Raw genomic sequence first — 21,394 nt, 5'->3', positions numbered from 1 at the left:
TAGATTGGCATCTGCAGCCGCAGTGGTGGGTTGCCAAGTCGTCAAAAAGTAGCGCTCTGCAACCGAAGCAGGCTGTGTAAGTGTGCAGGTATCCAATGGCGTGTACTTGGTAGACCCGCCGGACAGACAGAGGAGGTCGGGACGAGGACAAGACACTGGGCATCGCTTTAAATATACAGGCCCTAGATATCTGCTCGGCCTGCCCAGTACCACAGTTAGACTGCAGGATTGGACACCTACTAAGTATCTGCCAGTCTACCTAGGTAGCTAGGTAGTTACCTAGCAATGCCTCCGCGCGCGCGCATTGGCGGTGGTGCACAGTGGCAAGGCTTCCGTCACAAGCAAAACTGGGGAACCGTCAAGGCCCGGTCCCAATCCGACAACGGTGTGAGCTGTGTGCCAGAGATTTGATGCCATGCCAAGAGCCCAGCGACGTCGAGGAGTCCGCTGCGTGCTATTGTGCTACAATGTTACATGGCTCATATGCGCGCAGGCACGCAGCACGTTGGCACACGTCCCCAACGTCCCCCCCAACGTCCCAAGCAACCTGCCCGGACTAGGGGTCATCCTCGCCGATCCCTGGGCGGCCCTACTGGCCAGGGCAGCTTGTGCCGGGCGGCTGCTGCTGTTAAACCCCGTTCTATCTCCATGCGGCACCAGGTGCAGCACATCACTCCTTCTTTGCCTTGGGGGCCGCACGCTGCCAGCAACACCCAACCACCACCCAATGGGAATGAGGCCAATGCCGATCACAGCGAGCAAGACGACGACCTTGGACGACGAATTCCCTGGCCGACGTCAACAATGCCGCCCGCAGGACCCTTGGTTGGACCCCTGCTCGGCTCTTTTGGACCCCTTCTGGTTTCAGGCCAACAGGCCTGTCTGCTGGACCTGGACCACACATGTGAAGGGATGAAGGGTCCTGGTCGATCAATTCGGGGTCGTTCCTGGTGCTCTTCGATGGCCGTCTCAGCCATCACCCTCCCCTCGCCGTCGGGGTTCGCCCAGATGGCCCCGAAACCGATCAGCACGCGCTGGTGGAGAGCTCGACGTACACAGCAGCTACCGGCATTTCGTCGACAGGCAGCGCCTTGCCAGATGCCAAACCCCCCTCGGGGTTGCTGCACCAACTGACCAGGTCCCCATCAAGGTCGTGACACCCCCACATAGACGGGGTGTCAGGGTGTTTGGGAAGACCGTGCAATGGTCCTACAGACGGACTGAACTATAGCTGAGCCGTTAGTCCACCAGCCCGCCAGCCCGCCAGCCCGCCAGCCCGCCAGCCCGCCAGCCCGCCGCCTCAATTACTACATAGTATTCCCTCTCGGCCGGGCGGTCCTTATTATGGCGCACGGTTCTCGGATCCAATGCTCTAGCTGTCTAGGTCCGGGCATGGAACCACACCGCCCCTCCTCGAGTGCTCCCTCTTGCTGCAAGACACGAGACGAGCTCGGGACGCGTTGGCCCATTACCTGCCCCGAGACAGACAGACATTGTCAAAGTAATGGAGAATGCTACCGTCGCACTGCCGCCGTGAGTAATGGGACAGCAATTGCCTTTTCGCCTCATCGGTTTCCTGACATATCTCGCCCCCTGCGACCCGGCCATCCAACAAAAGTGCAAGTGCAGCCGATCTCTGCTCGGAAACCTCGCAAATCTCGCATCCACAAACTTTCCACCCTTCGGTCAAGTGAAATCTTGAGGCAGAAAAGCAATGCCAAGACCTGCTGCGGCTACCCTGCGGCTCCTCTTACGCTGTCGCTATGAAACAGACAGGAGCACCACCCAGAAAACATGTCTTGTCTGTTTCCTTCCGCCCGATTGGGCTTGTGCAGTTGGTCACTGACGGCCTGTTTACTCTGCCGCGGTCTACTCTTTTCCGTCACCACGCTCGTGTTCTTGGCGGACCATAACCTCAACCTGTGGGCAAGAGAGGCACGCACGCCATCGAGTCCGTGAAGCCCAAAAGTTGTATCCAGGCGTGTCGAGGCCGAGACCGATAGCGACGGCCCTCTGTTGACTGACTCGGCGCCTCTCCCCACGAGACTGCCCTTTTGCACACGAATTGGACGAAAAGAAGGGACAAAGAAAAATCGAAAGATTCGACGCATGAAAATTGAAGGATCAGCCAGAAGGGCTGGCCCACGATTCGATCACAAGCACACGAGTCCAGCGCCGTGTGTCCTGCAACCTTCTACGAACAATGACGGGCAATGACGGGCTTTGACATCAATCTCACCATCAACGTAGCTTGACATGATCCGGGTATCACTAGTATCTATGGTTCTCAGCCTTCATGTGCAGGCGACAGCAGCTTTTAACTACGGCTGTCGGCCAGCATTTGCCCAGCCGGGCATGTATGTATGGTTGTTTTGACCGGTAAAGGCGAGCCCTGCTTTTGAGGGCTCCTTGCTGGTTCTTGCCTGCTCGAGCATGCGTGACAACGCTCATGCGCTGTCCCTCTTGGCCAGCAACTCGCCGACCACCTCGGCGGTCGCCTCGACGATCAGCTCGTGCTCGTGGGAATGTATCCTCTGCTCGAGCTCCTCCAGCGTCTCTCCCTCGCGACACTCGATCTCCCTGGTCATGATGGGCTCGCCCCTGTCAACCTTGGCGATCACGTAGTGGATCATGATGCCAGTGCGGTTTTTCTCTAGTCTGCCTGCCTGGAAGTCATTGTATGCTCGTTCGATCGCGCCGGCCCCGTCGAATTGTCCTAGTCGGGGAGGAAAGAGTCAGCAGGAGATGGGGATTAGGGTAGCGAGGACGGCGTAGCGAACACTCACCTGGCAGGGCAGGGTGGAGGTTGATTATGGGGACACCCTTCTCGGCCAAGGGGTCCAGGAACGAAGGCGTGAAGACGTGCATCCAGCCAGCAAGGACAATCAGGTCAGGGCTCTGCTGCTTGACCTTCTCCGCCAGCGCGGCGTCGTACCGTGACCTGGCCTCGGCGAGCTTGCCCGCGTCTTTCTCTCCCTTGGCCTGGAACCCGCCCGACACCATGTTGAAGTACTCGGACGGGATGCCAGCCTTCTCCGCGCGCGAGACGGCAAAAGCCGTCTTGCGGTTCACGAAGAGCCGCACGATCTGGGAGTTCTGGATGCGGCCAGACGCGACGGCGTCGAGCACCGCCTGGAAGTTGGTGCCGCTGCCGCTGGCCATGACGACGATGCGGCATGGTGAGGCCATGGTGACGGTGGGTGGCCGTGTGCCCGGGGGGTGGGACGCTGGCTTGGCAGGGAACGAGGAAAAGGCCTCGTAGATGGCGGCAGGGTGGTTGTCGACGAACTGCTTTTGGCGGAGCTGTGAAAGCTACCCCTCCATACTGAGCAAAGTCCCTTGCGGCGTTGGAAATTTTAGTCTGACAACCCCCACCGGAGAAACAAAAGCACCTACGGAGCACGTAGGCAAGCACCCCCCGGTCGCAGCGGGGGCAGATCGGCAGGCCGAAGGGTGGCCCACCTCGCAGTCTGCCAGCCAGCCAGCCAGCCAGCCAGCCAGTCCTGCTCCCGCTGTCTCCCGTCCCTGTCTCCCGTCCCTGCCTCCCGCCTCTGCCTCCCGCCTCTGCCTCCCGTCCAACCCCCGACCTGCCGCACCGTGACACGCTCCATTTTCGGACCCGCATGAGGGCCCCGCAACACTCAGCCGCACACGGGTCGTCTCCTGGTCAAGGCTGGCTTGGGTGCTCGGGTTGCCGATGAGACTTGGCCGGGTTTTGGAAAGACGGAGACGAAACTCGGCCAACAGGCAATTGGAAACAGACCAAATAATTCAGCCTCCACCGGCGGTCATGACTAGCGATGGCAGGATGGCTTGGCAGAAGCAGAGGCAGCGATGGGAATCGCGCTGCGTGCTTGCGACGGGACGGCAGACGGCTGTGAAGTACGGATGAGGAGTTCCCTTTGCCCCAGAGGAGACTGGCTGCCCCAAACCTTCTGGATCCCGGCGGTCAGGCGCGGATTGGCGCATTGGCCAGAGCCACGCCTGGATGCGACATGTCTGGTTCGCCACACAACCTGCACCGGGCTGCCGATCACACGCGCGCCAGGGAAAGGGGAGACGTCGTTTGATGTTCTCTGAATAGAAACATGACGAAGGGCCACCAAAAGAATGTGGGGAATCGACCCATGTTGCCGGAACCCCGAGCCCGACGAGCTCGGGCTGCCCATCGACCACCGCGCCGTCGAGTCTGTCGGCGTGCCCATAAGAGCTCGTATCTGCGCCGGTTTTATTAGGGGAGGCCGCTTCTGGGGCACGCCCGTCAGCTTCCCTGGGATGCCTGCAGTCAGTCACCTTGGAAAGAGCTGGAGCAACGCGGGCGTGGGCGTGGGCGTGGGCAGTGTGAGTGGTACCCCTTTCTCGTGCGCCGGGTGCCTTTTGTCTCTGGGTCTCGAGACAGACATGTCATACTCCGGGCTCGTGTTCTGGCCATGTGGGCGTGGGGGATGACGGCTGCTCTGGGCCATCTGTCAAGAGAGTCTGTGCAATCTCGCCGGCTTACGTGTACTGTGGTAGCCGAGGCTCGCCTGCCTGCCACAGTACTCACGTAGCCATGCTGCCGTGGTGTGATATTTGCAACAGGCCTGGTGGTGAGCCGCATCTTGATGTCGGGAATGACTTGTTGGGTGCCCGAATGGCCCCAGCGGTAAACGGCCTACCTATTCTTGCTAGAGAACGTTTTGGTTCTACATCGTTCTGGGCGACTCATTAGGGCCTTGGACGGACGTGATTGGAGTGCATCGCGCCGAGATTAGCCCATTCAACTCGTCGGGACCTTCGTGTTGCATTCACTGCTGCAGCACCTGGTGTGAGGAGTTCCAAGACGCAGAGAGCTGGGGCAGAGGAAATGAAAGGCTGATTTTGCGGATGGCTATTTCTCGAGTGCCAATCCTCCCGTGACAAAAAGGGCATCCTTCTCCTTTAATGGGTACACTGGTCAGTGCCATTCTTCCAAGGTTGTCAGGTTGTTTTACGCTGCTCGTTACCTGTTTCGATAGCCATAGCACACAAGCATTCGGCACTTGAACAATAAAATCTGGGTCTCTCGACGAGTCGCGTCGAGGACAAATGAACATCGAGTGGACGGCCACTGTTTGGCTGGGTGCGTTGCGAGAGGACAGAACGAAAGGGCCGGGGCTAGCCAGGCCCGGATGCAGGACCAGGGATATGATCTGCAGGAACAGGGTTCAGGGCTGCTGCGACTCCCGTATCCCGAGCAGGTGTGCCTCGATTGGTGGTGTGGAGGAGCTGTGGAGGTTGCATGCGGCCCTCGCAACAATGACAATCGGCGCTGGGCTGCAGCGGCTCCTGCACCAACCTCCTCCCCTCAAAATACGTGGTTGGGAGCTGGGGGAAAAGGGCCACGAGTCCATGACGAAAGGACAATCACAAGTGTGAGCTTGATGCTTGATGATGGCCTGCGATCCCGTAATCTCATCCCCGCTGTGCCATGGCCTTGGCTGGATTGCGCAGCAGGCCTTCACCACCAGCGCGTGCTGGTGCGGGTTGACGCTGACATATCATAAACACACACACACACACACACAGTTGACAGAGAGACAGACAGAGAGAGAGAGAGAGAGAGAGAGAAAGGCTGCACGGCCAGGCTGGCAGGCTGGCTGGCTGGCAGGCTGGCTGGAAGGCTGGAAGGCTGGGAGGCTGGATGGGCAGGGCTGCGAGATTGGCAAGAAACTCGGGTCCCACCGCTGTCTCTGGTCGCTTGGACGATTCCAGATTTCCAGCCAGACACGTCGTCTTCAGGCTAATACCCGCCTCTTCTCTCGGCCGACCGAGATTCTGACTTGGTTTGGATCTAGAGCAACTGCTCACCCGGTCCACCTGCGCGGCGATCTGTGTAGGGCTGGAATGCAAGTCCGGTCTTTCGCACTCCCACGGCCGCGGAGGTATGACGAGTTACGTGGTCCTCCGGTGGCTGGCCTCAACGCCAACTGGCTGGCCGGGGAGGTTGTGTCCCGCGAAACAGACTCGGGGAGTGCAGAAATGCTGTGTCTTGCCGCATCGATGCGCGGGAAGGACGCCACTGAAGCCCCACCCCCGCCCAGAGTGGCTGCGATGTGTCTTGAGAGCACGACCGCGAACAGCTCTAAGTTGCGGTCTAGAGCCTGTCCGAGTTGCCGGGTGGGTTTTCTGGACTTTTCTTTCTTTCATTCCGGCTACCTACCTACCCAAGTAGGTAGGTACTTGAGTAGTTAGTCAGCTGGCAGAGCTTATAGGGTGTGTCATATACACTAGACAGGGCCCATGACGACCAGCTACAAGAGCTTCTGCTGCGCACCAAAAGCACAAATGCGGAAGACTTGGCGTAGGTGATCTGCAGACTATTGGGGCAATGGGGGTGCCTGAAAATTCACAGCATCTCAGCGAGTTTCCCCTGCAGGCGACGACTTTGTTCGAGACACGCTGCACACGCGCCGTCAGTGCTGGAGTCCCTCCGGACCAAACGCGGCGGTGAGCACCTGTACGGGTCTCTGGAGCCACCCGAGGTGCCCGCGGTGGAGGTTTTGAGTGCCGTCAAACCGTGGGTCCGGGCAGAGTCCTGTCCGGACATGTCTGCACTGGGCGTGTCTGCCCGAGGCTTGTAGTTTGGCATTGGCAATAATACTGTGGCACACGGGGGATTTCCAACGCCAAGTCCACTTCAACTACCACCTGCTCGGGGGTGGCGAGCGAGCGACAGCAGGCCAGCAGGCCAGCAGGCCTCTCCGCTCCGCCAATGGCCATATGGAAATAAAGCCATAGCAGCACCATCAAACGCTGGCTGGCTGGCCTGGCGCCATGCTGGACCGGGCGGCCAGGAGGCGCCAGCCGTGGTACAAGTTGGCCGGCGATGTCACCCAATTACAAAAAAGGGGGCGGTCGATGTGGCTTGCTGGGCCGCAGGGAAAAAAAGACATCCCAAAGACGTTCTGCAGAGGCTGCAGAGGCTGCAGAGGCCGGGACACGGGTGCGAGGCGGGAGCTCCCTTGTCTGGCTGGCCCAGCGCCCTCCCGCGTCGTGTCGGAGAAAACAAGAGAAACAAAAGAAGGAGGCAGAATAAGCCAACCGACGGGGATCTCGTGGGGCATTATTACGTCGTGGGCCGTTTGTCCATCGACAAGCACAGCACAGCACAGCCGGACCCGGCAAGGTCAGCCCAGACAAGGCAGTTCAGGCCGAGCAAGCAGGGCATAGCAGGGCATAGCATGACTGTCATTTGCGTTGGAGTTGGTTCTGTGGTTGATGATGGAATGGGAGCCCCAGGACGGCCTAATTTTAAAATAAGCTTCTGGGTTACGATAGTACATACAGGCCTGGTCTGGCTGCGTGGGAGGGTGTGAAGCACAAGGGGGGTGAGGGGGGAGGGGGGAGGGGGGAGGCACCAAATCCCCGATCGATTCCAGCAGGGTGGTTCATCTCTACGGAGTACCTGACCCGGGCAAGAAGGTTCCAAGATCTCGTCCAGCGAAATACTTACTTACTTAGCTAGCTCGCCGGAATGGCGGATGTCGCTGTCGAGGAGCTGAGCAGAGGGGAACTGGCCGGTGACAGGAGGGCGGTACTTGGGTACACGTGGTTTCCTGCTGTACGGTACAACCTCAGGTACCTAGGTACGGATAGACAAGGCGTCCCCACCCGCCCCAGCCCGACGGACATGGACTTGCCCCTGGCTTGCGGTGCAGTAGGAGCGCAGTAGAGCATGCTACTACACTAGCCGGCCAATTCGATTGTCGTGACAGCAACAGATATGGATGGATATGGGCGTGCCTCGTCTGTTGCAGCACCCAGACATTATCACGGCCTGTTGCCTCGCAGCAGGTGCCTGGCAACCTGGCGACCTGGCGACCTGGCGACCTGGCAGTGCCCGGGCATTGGAGCTTGCTGCCCGCTCCTCCGTGAGATGCTGCAGCAATGGCTCGGCTCGTCGACCCTGGAATGGCAAACTGGGTCTAGCATTAATCGCTTCTCCACCTGGGTGGCAGGGAAGCATGCCTGGATCGGCGCCCATGGGCCCTGGACCCCGTCGGCCCATGACAGAATCGCTGCAAGTGTGCTGGTGCCGGTTGCTAACCCTCTAGCCTAGCCCAGGTACTGTCGTGCTGGAGAAATACCGTACTGCACCAAGGCCAGCCAGGCCAGCCAGGCCAGCCAGGCCAGCTTGTCTAGCGCTCGGGGGCAATCGACGCAATGGGAACCTGAGCCCTGTCCGACCACAAGAGGATCGGCTGAGCCAACCGCCAGAGCACGCCTTTCCCCTTCTCGCCGCCGCCGCCGCCGCCTGAATTGTGAGTTTGTGCCTGCCTGACTTGCTGGACGTGACTGGTCTGAATGACGGCCTGCCTGCCTGTCTGTATGTCAATCCTGTCAATCAATCGTACGTACAAGCAATCAACCGATCAATCTCGCGGTTTTTTCTTTCTTTTCTTCCTCCTTCCCTCCCTCCTGCAACTCCCCCCTCCGTACCCTACCTCCCCTCCCACCACCGGTGAGCCACAAGAGCGGTGTTTTCTCTCTGCAGCCAAGCAACAAGCAGGCAGCATCGTCTTCCTCTTTCTTCCAGACCTCTCCGTAATTTCTAGTGCCTTTTTCCTTTGCGCTCGGGCTGTCCTGCACCGGTCAATCGTTTCTTCAAGTCCCTTGTACTGTGCCGTTATTACTGTGCCTCCAGTCTTTCGTTTCCTCTCCGACGAAACCCTCTCCGTCTCCGCGCCACTCTTTGCACCCGACGATATTCTGCTGCATCGCCGTGTCACTCGCACACCCACTGGCCCTGCTTTTTTCTCTCTCCAGCCCGTCCTTCTCAGCGTCCACTTTGTCTCGCAGATTTCCTTGCTCGTTCACTTCCATTCGAGTCTTCTAATCCGGCATCGTCATTGGACGCAGCCTGGCCACCACCGAACCGAACCGCTTGTTTACTTTGTGCGCGCGTGTGCATTGCGTTAATCTCGTAAGTACAAGCAAGGCAAATGCCATCCCCTTTCACATCTGCTGCCACGTCCGGCCTGGGCCCCTGCCGTCTCCGCTAGCACCAGGAACCTGAACGACCTCCTTGGACTGAGTGTGATTCCACCGCCGGGTAACAACAGTAGCCTGCGATCCGCGCTGCCCTGGTGCCCAGACACACTCCCAGTAACCGGCTGGGGCCGAAGACTGGGGCCGACGATACTGCAATTTTCTCCGGCCTTGTTCTCCAGCAGCCACTATCACCTCCGAGCCCTTGTGCGGCTCTTGTGGAGGTGCTTATCCTGGACGCCCTCGCCTTCTAGAATGATGTCACGTCGGTCGTCCGACGTCTCGAAAAGCAGCGGCCAGCGGCATCAGGTTCTCAGGGCACAAAGGCTAACTTCACATCCCCTAACATGCAGTCCACCGGCTAGTCGCGTCACAGTTAAGGTCGGGGTCAAAGAAGAAGAGAGAGAAAAAAGACCTTTCTCGGGCTTCTCCCGTCGCTCGACTGTGTTTGGAGTGTGAACTACCTCAGAGGCTCCGACTGCCCCAATCTGCGCCACTGCCGCCTCGTATTCCGGGCAAATCCTGCCCAACTTCCTACACCACCCGAGACACCGGCGCCTATAACATCACCCTCTGCAACGTCGACAATCAGCCACGCCCCGACAAGTTCATCCGCTGACGGCGAATTGAGCATTCATGGGCTGTAGTTGATTGTGTCAACTACTGCCAGCCCTCGAGTTCATATGCCTAGATTCGCGTTTGGCAAGCGGAAGTCAACCGCAGAGAGCGAAAATGACATAGCAGCACCTTCATTTCGCGTTCTAGACCGTTCCGAAGTGGCTGAAGGCAACGGCAAGTCATTTGACGGCGGCGTGAGATTGTCAGCAAAAACCCATACTCTCCCCAAAACAACAGTGTCGGACATCTCGGTGGAAGACAACATCTTCGCGGATTTCAAGCCCAAGAACCGGTATGTTTTTTATCGCTTTCAACCCAACTCCACTGGGCCTGCGGCTGCTCCGGCAGCACTTGCCACAGTAGCTGCCTTTTCAATTTCCCACACGGACTGCCAATTTAAGTTTACGGTGTCTCAACTTGAGTCCATACCCGGTCCAGAATTTAATCGAAATGGGGCCTGGGTGGATACGGGGCTGACTCTTTCACTAGTGGCAGCGGGTCGTCCAACACTACCAAGACCAACTCGACCGACAACTCTTCTCGACACAGCGCTGCATCCACCGCTCCGTCTTCTGCAGACTTGAATGGTCAAGACGACTGGAGGTTGCCCAACAAAAGATCTCTGACAGACGCCCCTCAGCAGTCTCCCTTGACCAAACCGGGTCCGTCGGGTTTCCTCAAGTCTGCCGGACGATCGTGGTCTTTTGGTGCTTCTAAGAAACAATTGCCCGCCGTACCCGCTGGTGACGAAGACGTGCCGATCACTCCTGCAGTGCCCGAACAGTATAAGAGTGGTAGGGCTAGGGCGACGACCGGCTCGACCGACGCCACGGTCACTCCCCCAAAGGTAGACCAGGATATCGGCTTCGACCTCGGTGGTAGTTTCAGCAAAATGCTACTCGGGTTTGACAAGAGATCTAGCGTCATGACACTAAAAGACGAGAACGGGCGACAGGTTCTACAGCCTCCGGCTCCCACCGGCGGGCGTCTAAATGCACCTTCGCCTATCCATATCGACCACACCTCCAAAGTCGAGCCACCCCCGCATTCCTGGGCCAGCCACCACTCCAACGAGAATCTCCTCACGGGAAGCCCCCGTATCCCATCACCAGCAAAAGAAAACACACCTCCCCCAGTCCCAGCACACGGGGAGCCTCAGTCAAGACCTAGGGGTCCTGGTCATTCCAGCTCTGAGAACCTCCTCAAGAGGACTAGCGCGATCTTTAGCGGGAGGAGAAAGTCGATCAGCAATGCTCTGGAAACAAGCGAGGGAGACGATTTGAACACCTCCCTTCTTGCTGTCAATCGGTTTATGTCGGATGCCAACAGCAGAAGCCAGACTCCGGTCGAGGTTGTCGGCGGGCGTTACAGAAGGAACGAGGACACGTCTGGGCCTGGTTACCGAGTTGTGTCTCCCCCGGCGGTGCCTTCCAAGTTGGACACGGTAGACGACGACGATAACATGTTCGACAATGTTCCCCTGAATTCTGAAAGATTCAGTACCCCGCGGCAGCCAGCGCAGAAGCCGGCCCCGAAGCAGGCCGAGACGCCAGCTAAGAACAAGACAATGACGGCCTCCGAATTCGAGCAATACCGAAAGGACAAGGAGGTCGAGGAGAGGCGGGCAGAGGTGGACAAGGCCAAAGAAGAGACCCATGACGACGAGGACGAGGACGAGATCAACTATGATGACGACGAGGATGAGGCAGAGAAGTCCAAGCAACTCGCAAAGCAACGAAGAAAGCAGGAGGCACACATGACCGTCTACCGCCAACAAATGATGAAGGTCACCGGCGAGTCTCCTGATGCGGGTCCTTCGCGGCCAAGCATGCCAATGTCTTTGAGCACGCCGAACCTCGTGGTCCCGGAAGCATCAAGGAACTCCTCGTCAGAAGTCTCGGAGGATGACGAGGAAGTGCCCCTGGCTATTCTAGCCGCCCACGGGTTTCCCAACAAGAACCGACCTCCCACGCGGCTTACGACCATGATGTCAAACCCGAACCTGCGACAGGCTGCTCAACCAAGCTTCCAACGACCTGGCTCTGCTGCAGGACACAATGCGACGGCCAGCGGGTCCCTGCCTCCTTTTGCCAGGGGTCTTCCACAGGACCCCTACGGGTTGGTCAACGCCCCGCCCAGGGAGAGTTTTGCATTGGGCGGGGGCGCCCCAGCAGGCCATAACTCGCCTGTGCCACCCGGTGGTCTCGTCGGTGTCATTGCAAACGAGGAGCGGTCGCGAGCTATGAGGCGTGGAACCCCTCAGGTCGCTCAGATGGATAATTACCAGGCCATGCCGCAAGCAGGCCCGGGCGGATTTGATCCCGTGCAGGGCATCCCCCAACAGATGATGTATCCTCAGCAACCAGTCATGCCGATGCTGTCGCCCAACGAGCAGGCGCAATTACAGCTGAATCAGCAGATGTCCCAGTTTATGCAGATGCAGATGCAGTTCATGCAGATGATGGCCGGCAACAACAACAACAACAACAACTACGGCAATGGACCACCTCGGTCCGCCGGCCACATGGGCAGCAATTCAATGGGCACAGTCCAGGGGATGGGCGGCCCTGGCATGGGCATGGGCATGGGCATGGGGATGCCCATGGGCATGGACATGAACACAGGGGCACGCGGCTCATATTTGGAGACACCGATGATGGACCAGTCTATGGGTGAATTGCACGGCCGGACCATGAGCATGGTCCAGCCGAGCTCCTCCTCCTGGCTCCAGGCCCCTCAGCCCGGTTATGCAGGATCGATTCGTCAGCAGGGCAACGGTTACACACCATCTATTGCGCCATCCGAGCGTAGCAACGTTGGCCTCCCTGGCCGATACCGCCCTGTTTCGCAGATGCCGGCTCCAGGCCCCGCAATCACGCCTGACCACACCCGACAGTCGTCCATGATGGGCTCAACTCTCAGCCCTTATAGTGATGCGCAGACGCTGCGACCCATCGGGGCGACGTCGCCGAAGAAGTCGGATGCCGGGAAGTCATCAGCAGGCGAAGATGCGGACGACGATGATGAGGAGGGTTGGGCGGCTATGAAGGCCAAGAGAGACAAGAAGAAGTCTTCTTGGAAAACGAGGAAGACCCTGGCGCCCGGTGGCCTTGACATTGGCTCTCTTATCACGTGAATGGAGCATTTGGGTGTTGAAAAAAGACAAGTCGTTTGGTGGTGAAATTGGGGGAGGGGAGCATGATTTGGGTAATCTCAACCGGCGAAGCATTCTGGCAGCATAACTTTTCACGGCATCCAAAACACCTCCTACAGCATTTGACAGTCATTTACTCATCGTTCATCTCACCATTTGGGGCGAAGTGACCCGGAAGGAGGAGGGCAAATTGTGTGTGTGTGCCTATGTACGTGTATATTTCGGCACATGGGGGCTTGCAAACTTGATACATAGGCGTTGCAGTTTGGGTAGCTAAGATGTACTTAGGCAGGGCGGGTCGCAACTCGGGAACGAGATTATGATAGACATCCCTTCCGTAGGGATTAATTCTAATGTTGGGCATCGACTAGACTCTCTGGACCCTGTGCTCCGCCGTGCTAAGCCTTCTCTGCCTTTGTCTCCATGCCATCGACGCGAACCACTTGCGCATCCCTATATTTAGTGTCGTCTCCCTGACTATACCCATATCACCCCCACCATTACCTGAATATGTCCGGATCTAGTGACTGTCTTGAATAGTGGGGATGCCTGGGCAGCCAGGGGGCCGAGAACCCGTTGAAGAGCATACCACAATACAAATGCGTAATCAACATACCCACAATATCACAGCCAGTCCGCAGCTAGGGTGAATCATTCAGTCTATTCATCTTGATCGAATCATTACATCCTAGAAGGTATGGCAGGTGCATGCTGATATCTCTCGCAGCCTATCCAATGGCTTGCAAGATCAGACCTAGGTACCTAGGTAGTTTCCGGCTGGCGCATGTCCATTTCCCGACAAGCATGCCTCCCTCTGCTGGGCAAGCTTCAGGAAGCGGATGATGCTACCGATCGCCGCGCCTACGGCTGAACCGCCACCGTAGATTGCAGGTGCAAGGTTTGTGTAGGCATTTTGCCCCCCCCCCCCCCATCGGTTTGCCGTAGTTGCCCTCTCCGTGATAGACTTCATTCAACCCACCCTCGACGCTCCTACCTGGTGGCGCCTATCCCTCCGCACATGTCCCATCCGGCCCCTACGACGACAGCTTGCCGCTAGCCCAGCCCTTGCGCTTGCCGCCCATCTCGACGGCGGCGAGCCCCCAGTCCTCACCGTGGTTGTGGCTGCCGCTGGCGATGCCGGCGCGGGCCTTTGCCTGGTCCTCGCTGAGGACGGTCAACACGCCGAAAATGACGGGGACGCCCGTGTCAAGCCCGACGCGCATCAGGCCGTGCGAGACGGAGTCGGCGATGTACTCGAAGTGCATGGTCTCGCCCTTGATCAGGACGCCAATGGCGATGATGGCGTCGAAGGCCGTCGACAGCGTGGCGCCCTTGCCTGCGCCCGTCGAGGACAGGGAGGCGAGGTCCGTCGTGGACCCGCCGAGGAGGTCGCCGGCGCTGGCGGTTGACGAGGAGGAGGATTGGATCTGGGAGGCGGCGTACATCCTGAGTGGTTTGCGGGATGGTTCAGCACACGGTACGGGTAATTTATGGAGGGGTGGGTGCCTGTCTGCGGCCTGGTGGGGGGGGAGCTGCGTCATTGACGGACGGGAGAAATGGGATGGGACGAGCCCATTGGAGCAGCTCTTGGAGACAGGTAGGGACGAATGGCTCACCGCTGGACGCCAATTGGCAGCTCCCAGGACCCCGGGACGGACTCGACGATGATGTTGCTCTCCTGCACGCCGCAGGCCAGCAGCTTCGCCTTGGTGCCCTCCAGGAGGGGGTCGATGATCTCGGCGTTCCAGCGGGCGTGGACAATGCCGATCCGCAGGCCGGAGCCGTCGTGCTGTTCTGGGGTTGGGCCCTTCATGTTGAAGGTGTGTAACCAAAGGCTGCGTGTTAATTGTTTGTGGATGGAAGAGGGTCTAGGCTCTGGGGGTGGGAGCTGTTGATTCCGTTTCGTCAAGCTGCTTGCCCGGCTCGGTAGACTGCATATGTAGTTCGGGTAGCTGAAGAAGGGGGAGGGTCCAAATGGCGACCCCGCGGCTTTGCAGGGTGGGGGCCGGGACCTGGAACGTCCAGGATTATGTAAGCCACCATGTTGAACATGTGCTCGATCCTTATTTGGACCTCACTCGAGTGTCTAATCGTAAACATCCCCTTTTAAGATGACTGTTCCTGTTCAAGGTCGTAGTATTTCACGATTTTATGGGATTTGCACGCAACTCTATCCCGGACGGCAGATACAATTCACAACGAGCAGCCTTACCCGACCTCCACGCCGCCTTCCCCCAAGCTCCGACCGACCGTGTCTTGGTGTGTTTAATTGTGCTGGTCGAACCGCCGAGAGCTTCTCTGGCCGAGTGACGCTGCCCTGTGAAATTGTCTGAGCGCTCTGTCACGGGAAACAGTGCTTTCTCGTGTTCTCCGTCTGCTGCTCTCAGCCTGGTGAACTTTTGGGCTTGACGGCGTCGACGAGTTGGTGCCGGAACACAGTCTGGTTGCTTGTCCGTCAGGCGCTTACGATATGTGCTTCTTACTCATTTCAGCTTAGAGTAGCTGTGAGGCCTCGTACTCTCAACCTGCCACACTGTAGCAGGTGGTTGCAGCGTGCTCATTAATGTTCAGAGGCCCGAGGATGGTCTGTGTTGGAGGGCCACCGGTCTAGTGTTGCTCTATATCGAATGGAGCCTGCCCAACACAGAATAGGCTTTTCTATAGCATCAAGCGTTGCAAACTGGACTTCGAGCGACACGCCTCGGCCAACACGCCGCTGCTGTCCGTTGAGAGTTCATTCAGACTTGTCCGAACCAAGACCCAGACGAAGCTCCTTAGGGATGATGGCAACCTCGTATAGACGTTCGCATGCCTTTGACCTGCTACATAAAGACTCGTGTGTAGCAGTGACGTTCCATCCTAGGTCTTCTCCTTTTTCACAACATAAGCCTGAGTCAAAACAATCCTAGCTTTGTTAAGATTAAACCTGGACACACATCAAACATGGGTGCTTACACCACGGACTCCGATTCGGAGGATTTTTGCGAGAAGACGCAGACGACAACCGCCCCCAAGCAGTCATACTGCCCATTCGTCTTGATCAGGCAGTATCGCAAGGACCGTCAAGAGAAACGAGACCAGGAGCGCCGCACGAAAATTGAGAATATTCGTGAGCAGGTCAACAAGAGTCGCAAGAATCTCAAGAATAACCAGGAGACCCCTTGGCGGCGTGCGACCTCCACGGAACAGAGGCGTGAGGTCTTTGAACATGGAGTGGAAGCTGGCTCGTTCCGCATTTATGGCTGCACATACAAGAAAGGTCGGAAGTGCAAGCTTACGTGGACGTCGGTCAGAGGGGGGTATAGCTCGAGTGTGATACATGACCTGCGCACTGTACAGGGCCGCGATGAGGCTTTCAAATGGTGGGACGAGTCTCATGCACGTGAGAGCAAGGCCATCACTCGTTCCGTGTCAAGGTGCGATTCCTGGGAGGCGCGCTACCTCGAATACATCAAGAATCATGATTCCCATCTGCGGGACTTGCTTCTCAAGGGTGACCCAACCAGGTGGTCACGCGTCAAGGTCGAAATTCTTTTTGACTGATTGACATGGTCATCACTACCTAGGTACCTACCTAGGTAGGCAGGGCACAGCAGGATCTTGGCGAGGCCTGTTATTCGGGAGGGAGGAAGGAGCCAGCTTGGGGTTTTGGGCGTTGGCTGCGCGGCGTCCTTCGTCTGCCTTTCACCACCATCAAAAGAATGGATCGACTGTTACAAGGAGAATATGTTGAACATGAAGTATGTTAGATGCTGTTTCTCATAAAATCCATGAGATATTGTTGCTCAAAACGAGCTCCCTGACCCTTTCTTCACTATGGTCGACTCACACCGTAGCTTCCTCTTGTGTTTGGCGACCCGGACCATGTTACTGAAAGATGGCCTTCCTTCCTAGATTTTCGTAACTACCTAGGTAGGTACCTAGGTAGGTATCCAGACATTGATTTAGCTTCTCCAACTATCGTATGGATTTGCGATCCTACAGGGTTCTACTTTTTATCATCCGTCCGTATTGATCAAGTCACACTCCCTAGGCCTTGCAACGTGTCGCGACGCCCCCGTCAAGCAATTTTGAAGACCATCTTAAGATGCGCATCATTCCCCTTCCAGAGAAAACGGTCCGTCTTCTGGGCTCTGCGGCGGCCGTTTCCTCACCAGTTGACGTGATCAAAGAGCTCCTGGACAACGCTCTTGACGCGGAAGCCAACTCTGTCGAGATACTGGTTTCACCAAACCTTATTGACAGGATCCAGGTCAGGGACAATGGGCACGGAATTCAAGAAGAGGACTTTAAATCACTCGGCTGCGTGGGCCATACGAGTAAGCTGCACTCCTTCGAAGAGCTACAGGCCCTTGGGGTGAAGACGCTTGGTTTCCGGGGTCAGGCACTGGCCAGCACGAACTCTCTGGGCCGCATCACCGTCGTCACCAGGTGTATCGGAGACTCGACAGCTATGAAACTAACTATATGTGCCGGTGTTGGCGGAATTGAGAGCCAGCAGCGGGTCTCTGCCCCAGTTGGCACGACTGTGACCGTGACGGGGCTCTTCAAATTCATTCCGGTCAGGGAACAAGTTGCTGAGAAGGACGCACAAAAGAATCTCGCCAAAGTCAAGCATCTGTTTCAGGCTTATGCTCTGGCTAGGCCGCTGGTTCGCCTTTCCCTCAAAGTAGTGGGAGGAGATATCAAGCAGAATTGGTCTTACTCGCCACGCCCTGGGGCCGGCGTCAGAGAGGCTGTTGTTCAGGTATTCGGGGCTGGCGTCGTGGCGGAATGCGTCTTCAGAACAGAGTCCTACAAGGCAGATTCACCTACAGGGAAAGACGCCCACGAAAAGACACAGATTATCATCGAGGCAGTCTTACCCAAGCCAGATGCAGACCTGTCAAAGCTGTCCAAGGGTTCCTTCGTATCTGTCGACTCCCGTCCCGTTTCGACCTCGCACGGCACCATGAAGAAATCGATGTCAATACTCAAGGCGCACTTCAAGACATCTTTGGCTGTGGATGCTGAAGACAGAAGATTGACCGATCTATTCACCTGCGTCAACGTCAAGTGTTCCCCCGGTTCTTATGATCCCAATGTCGAGCCATCGAAGAGCCAAGTCCTTTTCGTGGACGAGTCTCAGCTAGTCGGCCTATTCGAGGGACTTTGCTCGAACACGTACCAGAATCTACGGGCTGTGGACGCTTTCGCAACGATCGAAAGAAGGCCACTTGCAAGAGATACTCAGACGCAAACACCGCCGCCAAGCAGTGATGGACCCCATCATTGCCACAAGCCATTCACATCGCACCTTGATGAGCTGCCCTACGTTGAGCACATTCGTCAGCCCAGAACACCTGAAGCACTTAGTCCAAATATTTCCCTGCGAGGTCCTTTGGATGTATGTGCCGTCCCGTCTCAGCAAGCGTGTCGTCTTCGAGCGCCAGAGACTCAGACGAAGGCCAGTCTTCAAACATTGCTGTTACATGAGTCCGGGAACAGTGTTCCGGATCCAACAAACCCATCTAATAGGCCAGGTCGCAAGAGGAAGTTCGTTGTGAACATGTCAACGGACCCGAACCTATCATCAGACGAAGAAGCCGAGACTAACGGCCTCGGTTCCTACGACTTGCAGGAGACGTTTCCATCGCACGAAGGGCCAAGCGACAGCCACAAAGAAGCCTTGAACCCCTGGACTATCGCAAGATTGACTGCACCTGCTCGGCAGATAACCGCTGATGATGTCACGGAAGCCAGCGCCGGTCGACATGTTGTGCGTACAGAAGAGCATTATGGATTTTCCGCACCTGTCGAACCATTCGAGGAGGAATTGCCGATCCTGCAGCCACAGATGAACGCACCCAGGGACCTGGATACACCTCGCGTGAAGAGATTTTCAACATCGCATATCGGTCATGTTCAAGCCCCCAATATCACATATGCTGGCCCGCCGAATTCTCGATATCCACAGACAAGTTCTCGAGGAACAATTCATGAGCCGCCTCAGTCACTTCCGCCCGCGGACCGATCGACCGAAAGACGCCAGCTGCCCGATTACAGGCCACACAGCGATACAGCCGCTGACAAAATCGATCGAGATGGGCTGTTTCAGACCACATTATCCTTTGACGAGTCACGAGAGTCCCAGCACGATGACCCAGCCCAGGCGCAGCTTCGCATCGACGACATCCCGACGCGAATGCGGCAAAACCCCCCATTCCGGAAACCTAGAAGAGTCAACAAACGTGATCAGGGTCACAGCGAGCGCGAAGATCATTCAATTGAACAGCGAAACGCCGAGAAGATCGCGAATGTCGCCATGACAGACCACCGCTTGGCGTCATCTACACTACCGGATCTCCGTCCTGTGGCCCTTGGAGACGGCCATGGCGCCCATCTGATGACTGAACAACAGGCAGCCGGGATCAGCACGTTTGATGGGGATTCTAGACAGTACCTGATACGAAGGCAGCGCTCAGAGGCGGCACATCGGAGAGAGGGCCGGCAGTCCATCAAAAGGACGAAAACTGACAAGTTGCCCCTAGAGACAATTCCTTCCGGCAATGGAACAGGACAGCTCGTATTGTACCTGAGCCACGAGACAGCCCAGACCTGCATTGCGTCGAAAAGAACGGCCTCTTTGACTGCTTACCGCGAGGGAGTGCGCTTCGGCGACACGATGAGCTTGGAGGATGTGAACGACATCCAGTCTAAACTGCAGACCGTGGTTGCAAGCTGGACAGAGAAGACCTTTGGGGAGAAAGCAGAGATCGAAATCGATCTACGGAAGGCAGTGAAGAGAACTGTGGCCGCTTAGCCGTTGTTGCTCCGACGTGTGAACATTTACATTTAGGGAGTTTGTTCAGATCATTTGCTGGGGAACATGAGAGCATGCTGCCAACTAAGCCCGGCCGGCATTCCATTGATATTCTGTGGCTAGATTGGGATGAGGCTATGACCCAAAGCACTTGCTATTGACTGTTGTTGATTTCGGGCTAATTGTGAGTGACCGAGGGCATCGGTGGATCGCCGAAACAGAGAGGCTCACTGTACACGGCCGATGCATGCACCTCATGGCCACACGGGATGTAGCTGCAAGCAATTGGTGGTTTCCAATGGCAGGATCTGATGATCGCCGTTGCGATCTGGAATCTGGGTGCATACCGCTTTTCTTGTGAGGCCACTTGACCAGTGTCGCTGCCAAGTTTTGTGCATTTGGTGCCTTTTTTGTGTTTTCGAGACAGTGCTATTGGACAGGAGAGAACCTCGTATTTGGAGCTGTGATGGCTGACAGCCCGGGACGAGGGTACGAGCGTACTGTGTAAAGATGGGCCGGAAGCGAGTGGAGGAGCGGGCACCCAGCCCAACTCTCGACGCCAGTGGGGATTTCTTTCCCTTTTTTTTTGTTTTGGCTGACGAAGTCAAAAGACAACCGATTGATCGGCAGCAAGCGAGGGGACACTCCCATTCTGGTCCCCAATGACAAGAGATTCCCACAGGCAGACAGGTTACCCTGCCCGCGAGTTGGCCGGGGACCCGCTCGCCCACACTGCCGCAACGGCCCTGAGACTTTCTGGTGGCCAGAGAGGAAAGGGATCGTCATGGTGCGGCCGTGCAGCCGGTGACGCAGGGCCACGGCTTGGCGCGCCCGGAGCGGTGGTGGATACCCATACCCTACGGATAATATGGGGCCACCCAGGGCAAGGGCGGGATTCCGACCGTCCGTATCTCTGTCGGCCTGTCTTGTATGCTCAAAATAGTAGTGCCTTGGTCGTGATGGGCGCCCGGAGATGACCCCTTCTCTCTTTGGGTGTTAGCCGTTAGCCGGCCCCGTTGTGATCGGGACGTCCAGCACGGGCATACCGCCAGACCGTAAGCACAGGTAACGCTGAGGACAGTGGCCTCGGTGACGGTGGGGGCGGGGGGAAGCCACCCGAGGAGCTGGTTCGTCCTTGTCTGTCGCTGAGGCCTCTGGGGCCGGGCTCTGTGGCGCACGGAGATTCCTTTGGCATGGTCAATTCTCGTTCCTGTTCGGCAATTGCATACTATGTACAGGTCTCACACGGTAGGCAGATTTCTAATGCGGGTGGTAAAAAATAAGTGCAACGTGGTAGCGGTAGTGCAACGGGGCGTGGTTCCGACCGACATACATGTGTGGTGACAATGGCGACTGTGGTGGTGACAAGATGCTGTGTTTCTTTCCCGGGCCAGGGTTGAAGTTGGCAGTGTGGGCCTGTCTATCTTGTTGTCAATCTTGTTGTCAATGGCAGTGCTGGGGCTTCGGTGACGGGGTCGTGGAACAGCCAGGGAAGCTCATTTCCCGCGCAAATAAGGTTGACTTCCGGGGCCCCCTGCAGTGACAGGGACAGTGGCAGCAGTGATTTGAAGACTCAAGGCATCGTATCGCGTGGGAGGAGTAGCCTCCTTGCCTCCCCAATACTGTGCAATAAATGCAGTGTATGGCGGGGATCGGGTGGTGGTGCTGCAAGACGGGGCACCATGGATTCCATCGTACCACAGTATGGGACATTTGCGCAGCGGATCCCAGGCTTACTGACCCGGCGCCATGTCATTCGCCATGTCGTTCCGTTCCTTGGGCGGCGCATTGCTGCTGCCTTGCCTTGCCCT

General features: G+C 57.2%; 6 protein-coding genes across 6 annotated transcripts; 3 read left to right on the top strand and 3 right to left on the bottom strand.

Annotated features, from left to right (window-relative positions):
- Positions 1 to 579: 579 nt before the first annotated feature.
- On the bottom strand, positions 580 to 4,971 carry KVR01_005118 (phosphoribosylglycinamide formyltransferase). Its single transcript, XM_044792188.1, has 3 exons — positions 3,397 to 4,971; positions 2,787 to 3,338; positions 580 to 2,716 (listed from the first exon to the last, which is right to left on the bottom strand). The coding sequence occupies exons 2-3, from the start codon at positions 3,187 to 3,189 to the stop codon at positions 2,448 to 2,450; spliced, it is 672 nt and encodes a 223-aa protein (XP_044645563.1). The 5' UTR covers positions 3,190 to 3,338; positions 3,397 to 4,971; the 3' UTR covers positions 580 to 2,447.
- Positions 4,972 to 8,069: 3,098 nt separating this feature from the next.
- KVR01_005121 (uncharacterized protein) lies at positions 8,070 to 13,152 on the top strand. Its single transcript, XM_044788719.1, has 3 exons — positions 8,070 to 8,944; positions 9,084 to 9,919; positions 10,117 to 13,152. The coding sequence occupies exons 2-3, from the start codon at positions 9,693 to 9,695 to the stop codon at positions 12,761 to 12,763; spliced, it is 2,874 nt and encodes a 957-aa protein (XP_044645566.1). The 5' UTR covers positions 8,070 to 8,944; positions 9,084 to 9,692; the 3' UTR covers positions 12,764 to 13,152.
- On the bottom strand, positions 8,977 to 9,643 carry KVR01_005193 (uncharacterized protein; the record flags this gene model as incomplete). Its single annotated transcript, XM_044787556.1, has 3 exons — positions 8,977 to 9,099; positions 9,149 to 9,256; positions 9,536 to 9,643. 3 exons carry the CDS (start codon positions 9,641 to 9,643, stop codon positions 8,977 to 8,979), a joined length of 339 nt encoding a protein of 112 aa, XP_044645638.1.
- A 272-nt stretch (positions 13,153 to 13,424) lies between the features above and the next one.
- Positions 13,425 to 14,724, bottom strand: KVR01_004885 (lumazine synthase RIB4). Its single transcript, XM_044782540.1, has 2 exons — positions 14,398 to 14,724; positions 13,425 to 14,227 (listed from the first exon to the last, which is right to left on the bottom strand). The coding sequence occupies exons 1-2, from the start codon at positions 14,592 to 14,594 to the stop codon at positions 13,816 to 13,818; spliced, it is 609 nt and encodes a 202-aa protein (XP_044645330.1). The 5' UTR covers positions 14,595 to 14,724; the 3' UTR covers positions 13,425 to 13,815.
- A 1,000-nt stretch (positions 14,725 to 15,724) lies between these two features.
- KVR01_005617 (uncharacterized protein) lies at positions 15,725 to 16,324 on the top strand (the record flags this gene model as incomplete). The annotated part of the gene is made up of 1 exon (XM_044790138.1): positions 15,725 to 16,324. The coding sequence occupies one exon, from the start codon at positions 15,725 to 15,727 to the stop codon at positions 16,322 to 16,324; it is 600 nt and encodes a 199-aa protein (XP_044646062.1).
- Positions 16,325 to 16,868: 544 nt separating this feature from the next.
- On the top strand, positions 16,869 to 19,630 carry KVR01_005628 (uncharacterized protein; the record flags this gene model as incomplete). The annotated part of the gene is made up of 1 exon (XM_044793533.1): positions 16,869 to 19,630. One exon carries the CDS (start codon positions 16,869 to 16,871, stop codon positions 19,581 to 19,583), a length of 2,715 nt encoding a protein of 904 aa, XP_044646073.1. The 3' UTR covers positions 19,584 to 19,630.
- Between the last annotated feature and the right edge of the window lie 1,764 nt (positions 19,631 to 21,394).

Source organism: Diaporthe batatas (genome assembly GCF_019321695.1).
Source record: "Diaporthe batatas strain CRI 302-4 chromosome Unknown Contig00005, whole genome shotgun sequence".
NCBI lineage: Eukaryota > Fungi > Ascomycota > Sordariomycetes > Diaporthales > Diaporthaceae > Diaporthe > Diaporthe batatas.
The sequence above is the reverse complement of the archived record's forward strand: the minus strand, read 5'-3'. Positions and strand labels throughout refer to the sequence as shown.

Excerpts from the sequence above, each read along its gene's own strand:
- KVR01_005118 (XM_044792188.1), bottom strand. The coding sequence starts at position 3,189 with ATGGCCTCACCATGCCGCATCGTCGTCATGGCCAGCGGCAGCGGCACC. Across the intron at positions 2,717-2,786 it reads CCTCCACCCTGCCCTGCCAG|GACAATTCGACGGGGCCGGC; the intron begins GTGAGTGTTCGC and ends CTCCCCGACTAG.
- KVR01_004885 (XM_044782540.1), bottom strand. The coding sequence starts at position 14,594 with ATGAAGGGCCCAACCCCAGAACAGCACGACGGCTCCGGCCTGCGGATC. Across the intron at positions 14,228-14,397 it reads CTGCCAATTGGCGTCCAGCG|GATGTACGCCGCCTCCCAGA; the intron begins GTGAGCCATTCG and ends CAAACCACTCAG.
- KVR01_005121 (XM_044788719.1), top strand. The coding sequence starts at position 9,693 with ATGCCTAGATTCGCGTTTGGCAAGCGGAAGTCAACCGCAGAGAGCGAA. Across the intron at positions 9,920-10,116 it reads GATTTCAAGCCCAAGAACCG|TGGCAGCGGGTCGTCCAACA; the intron begins GTATGTTTTTTA and ends CTCTTTCACTAG.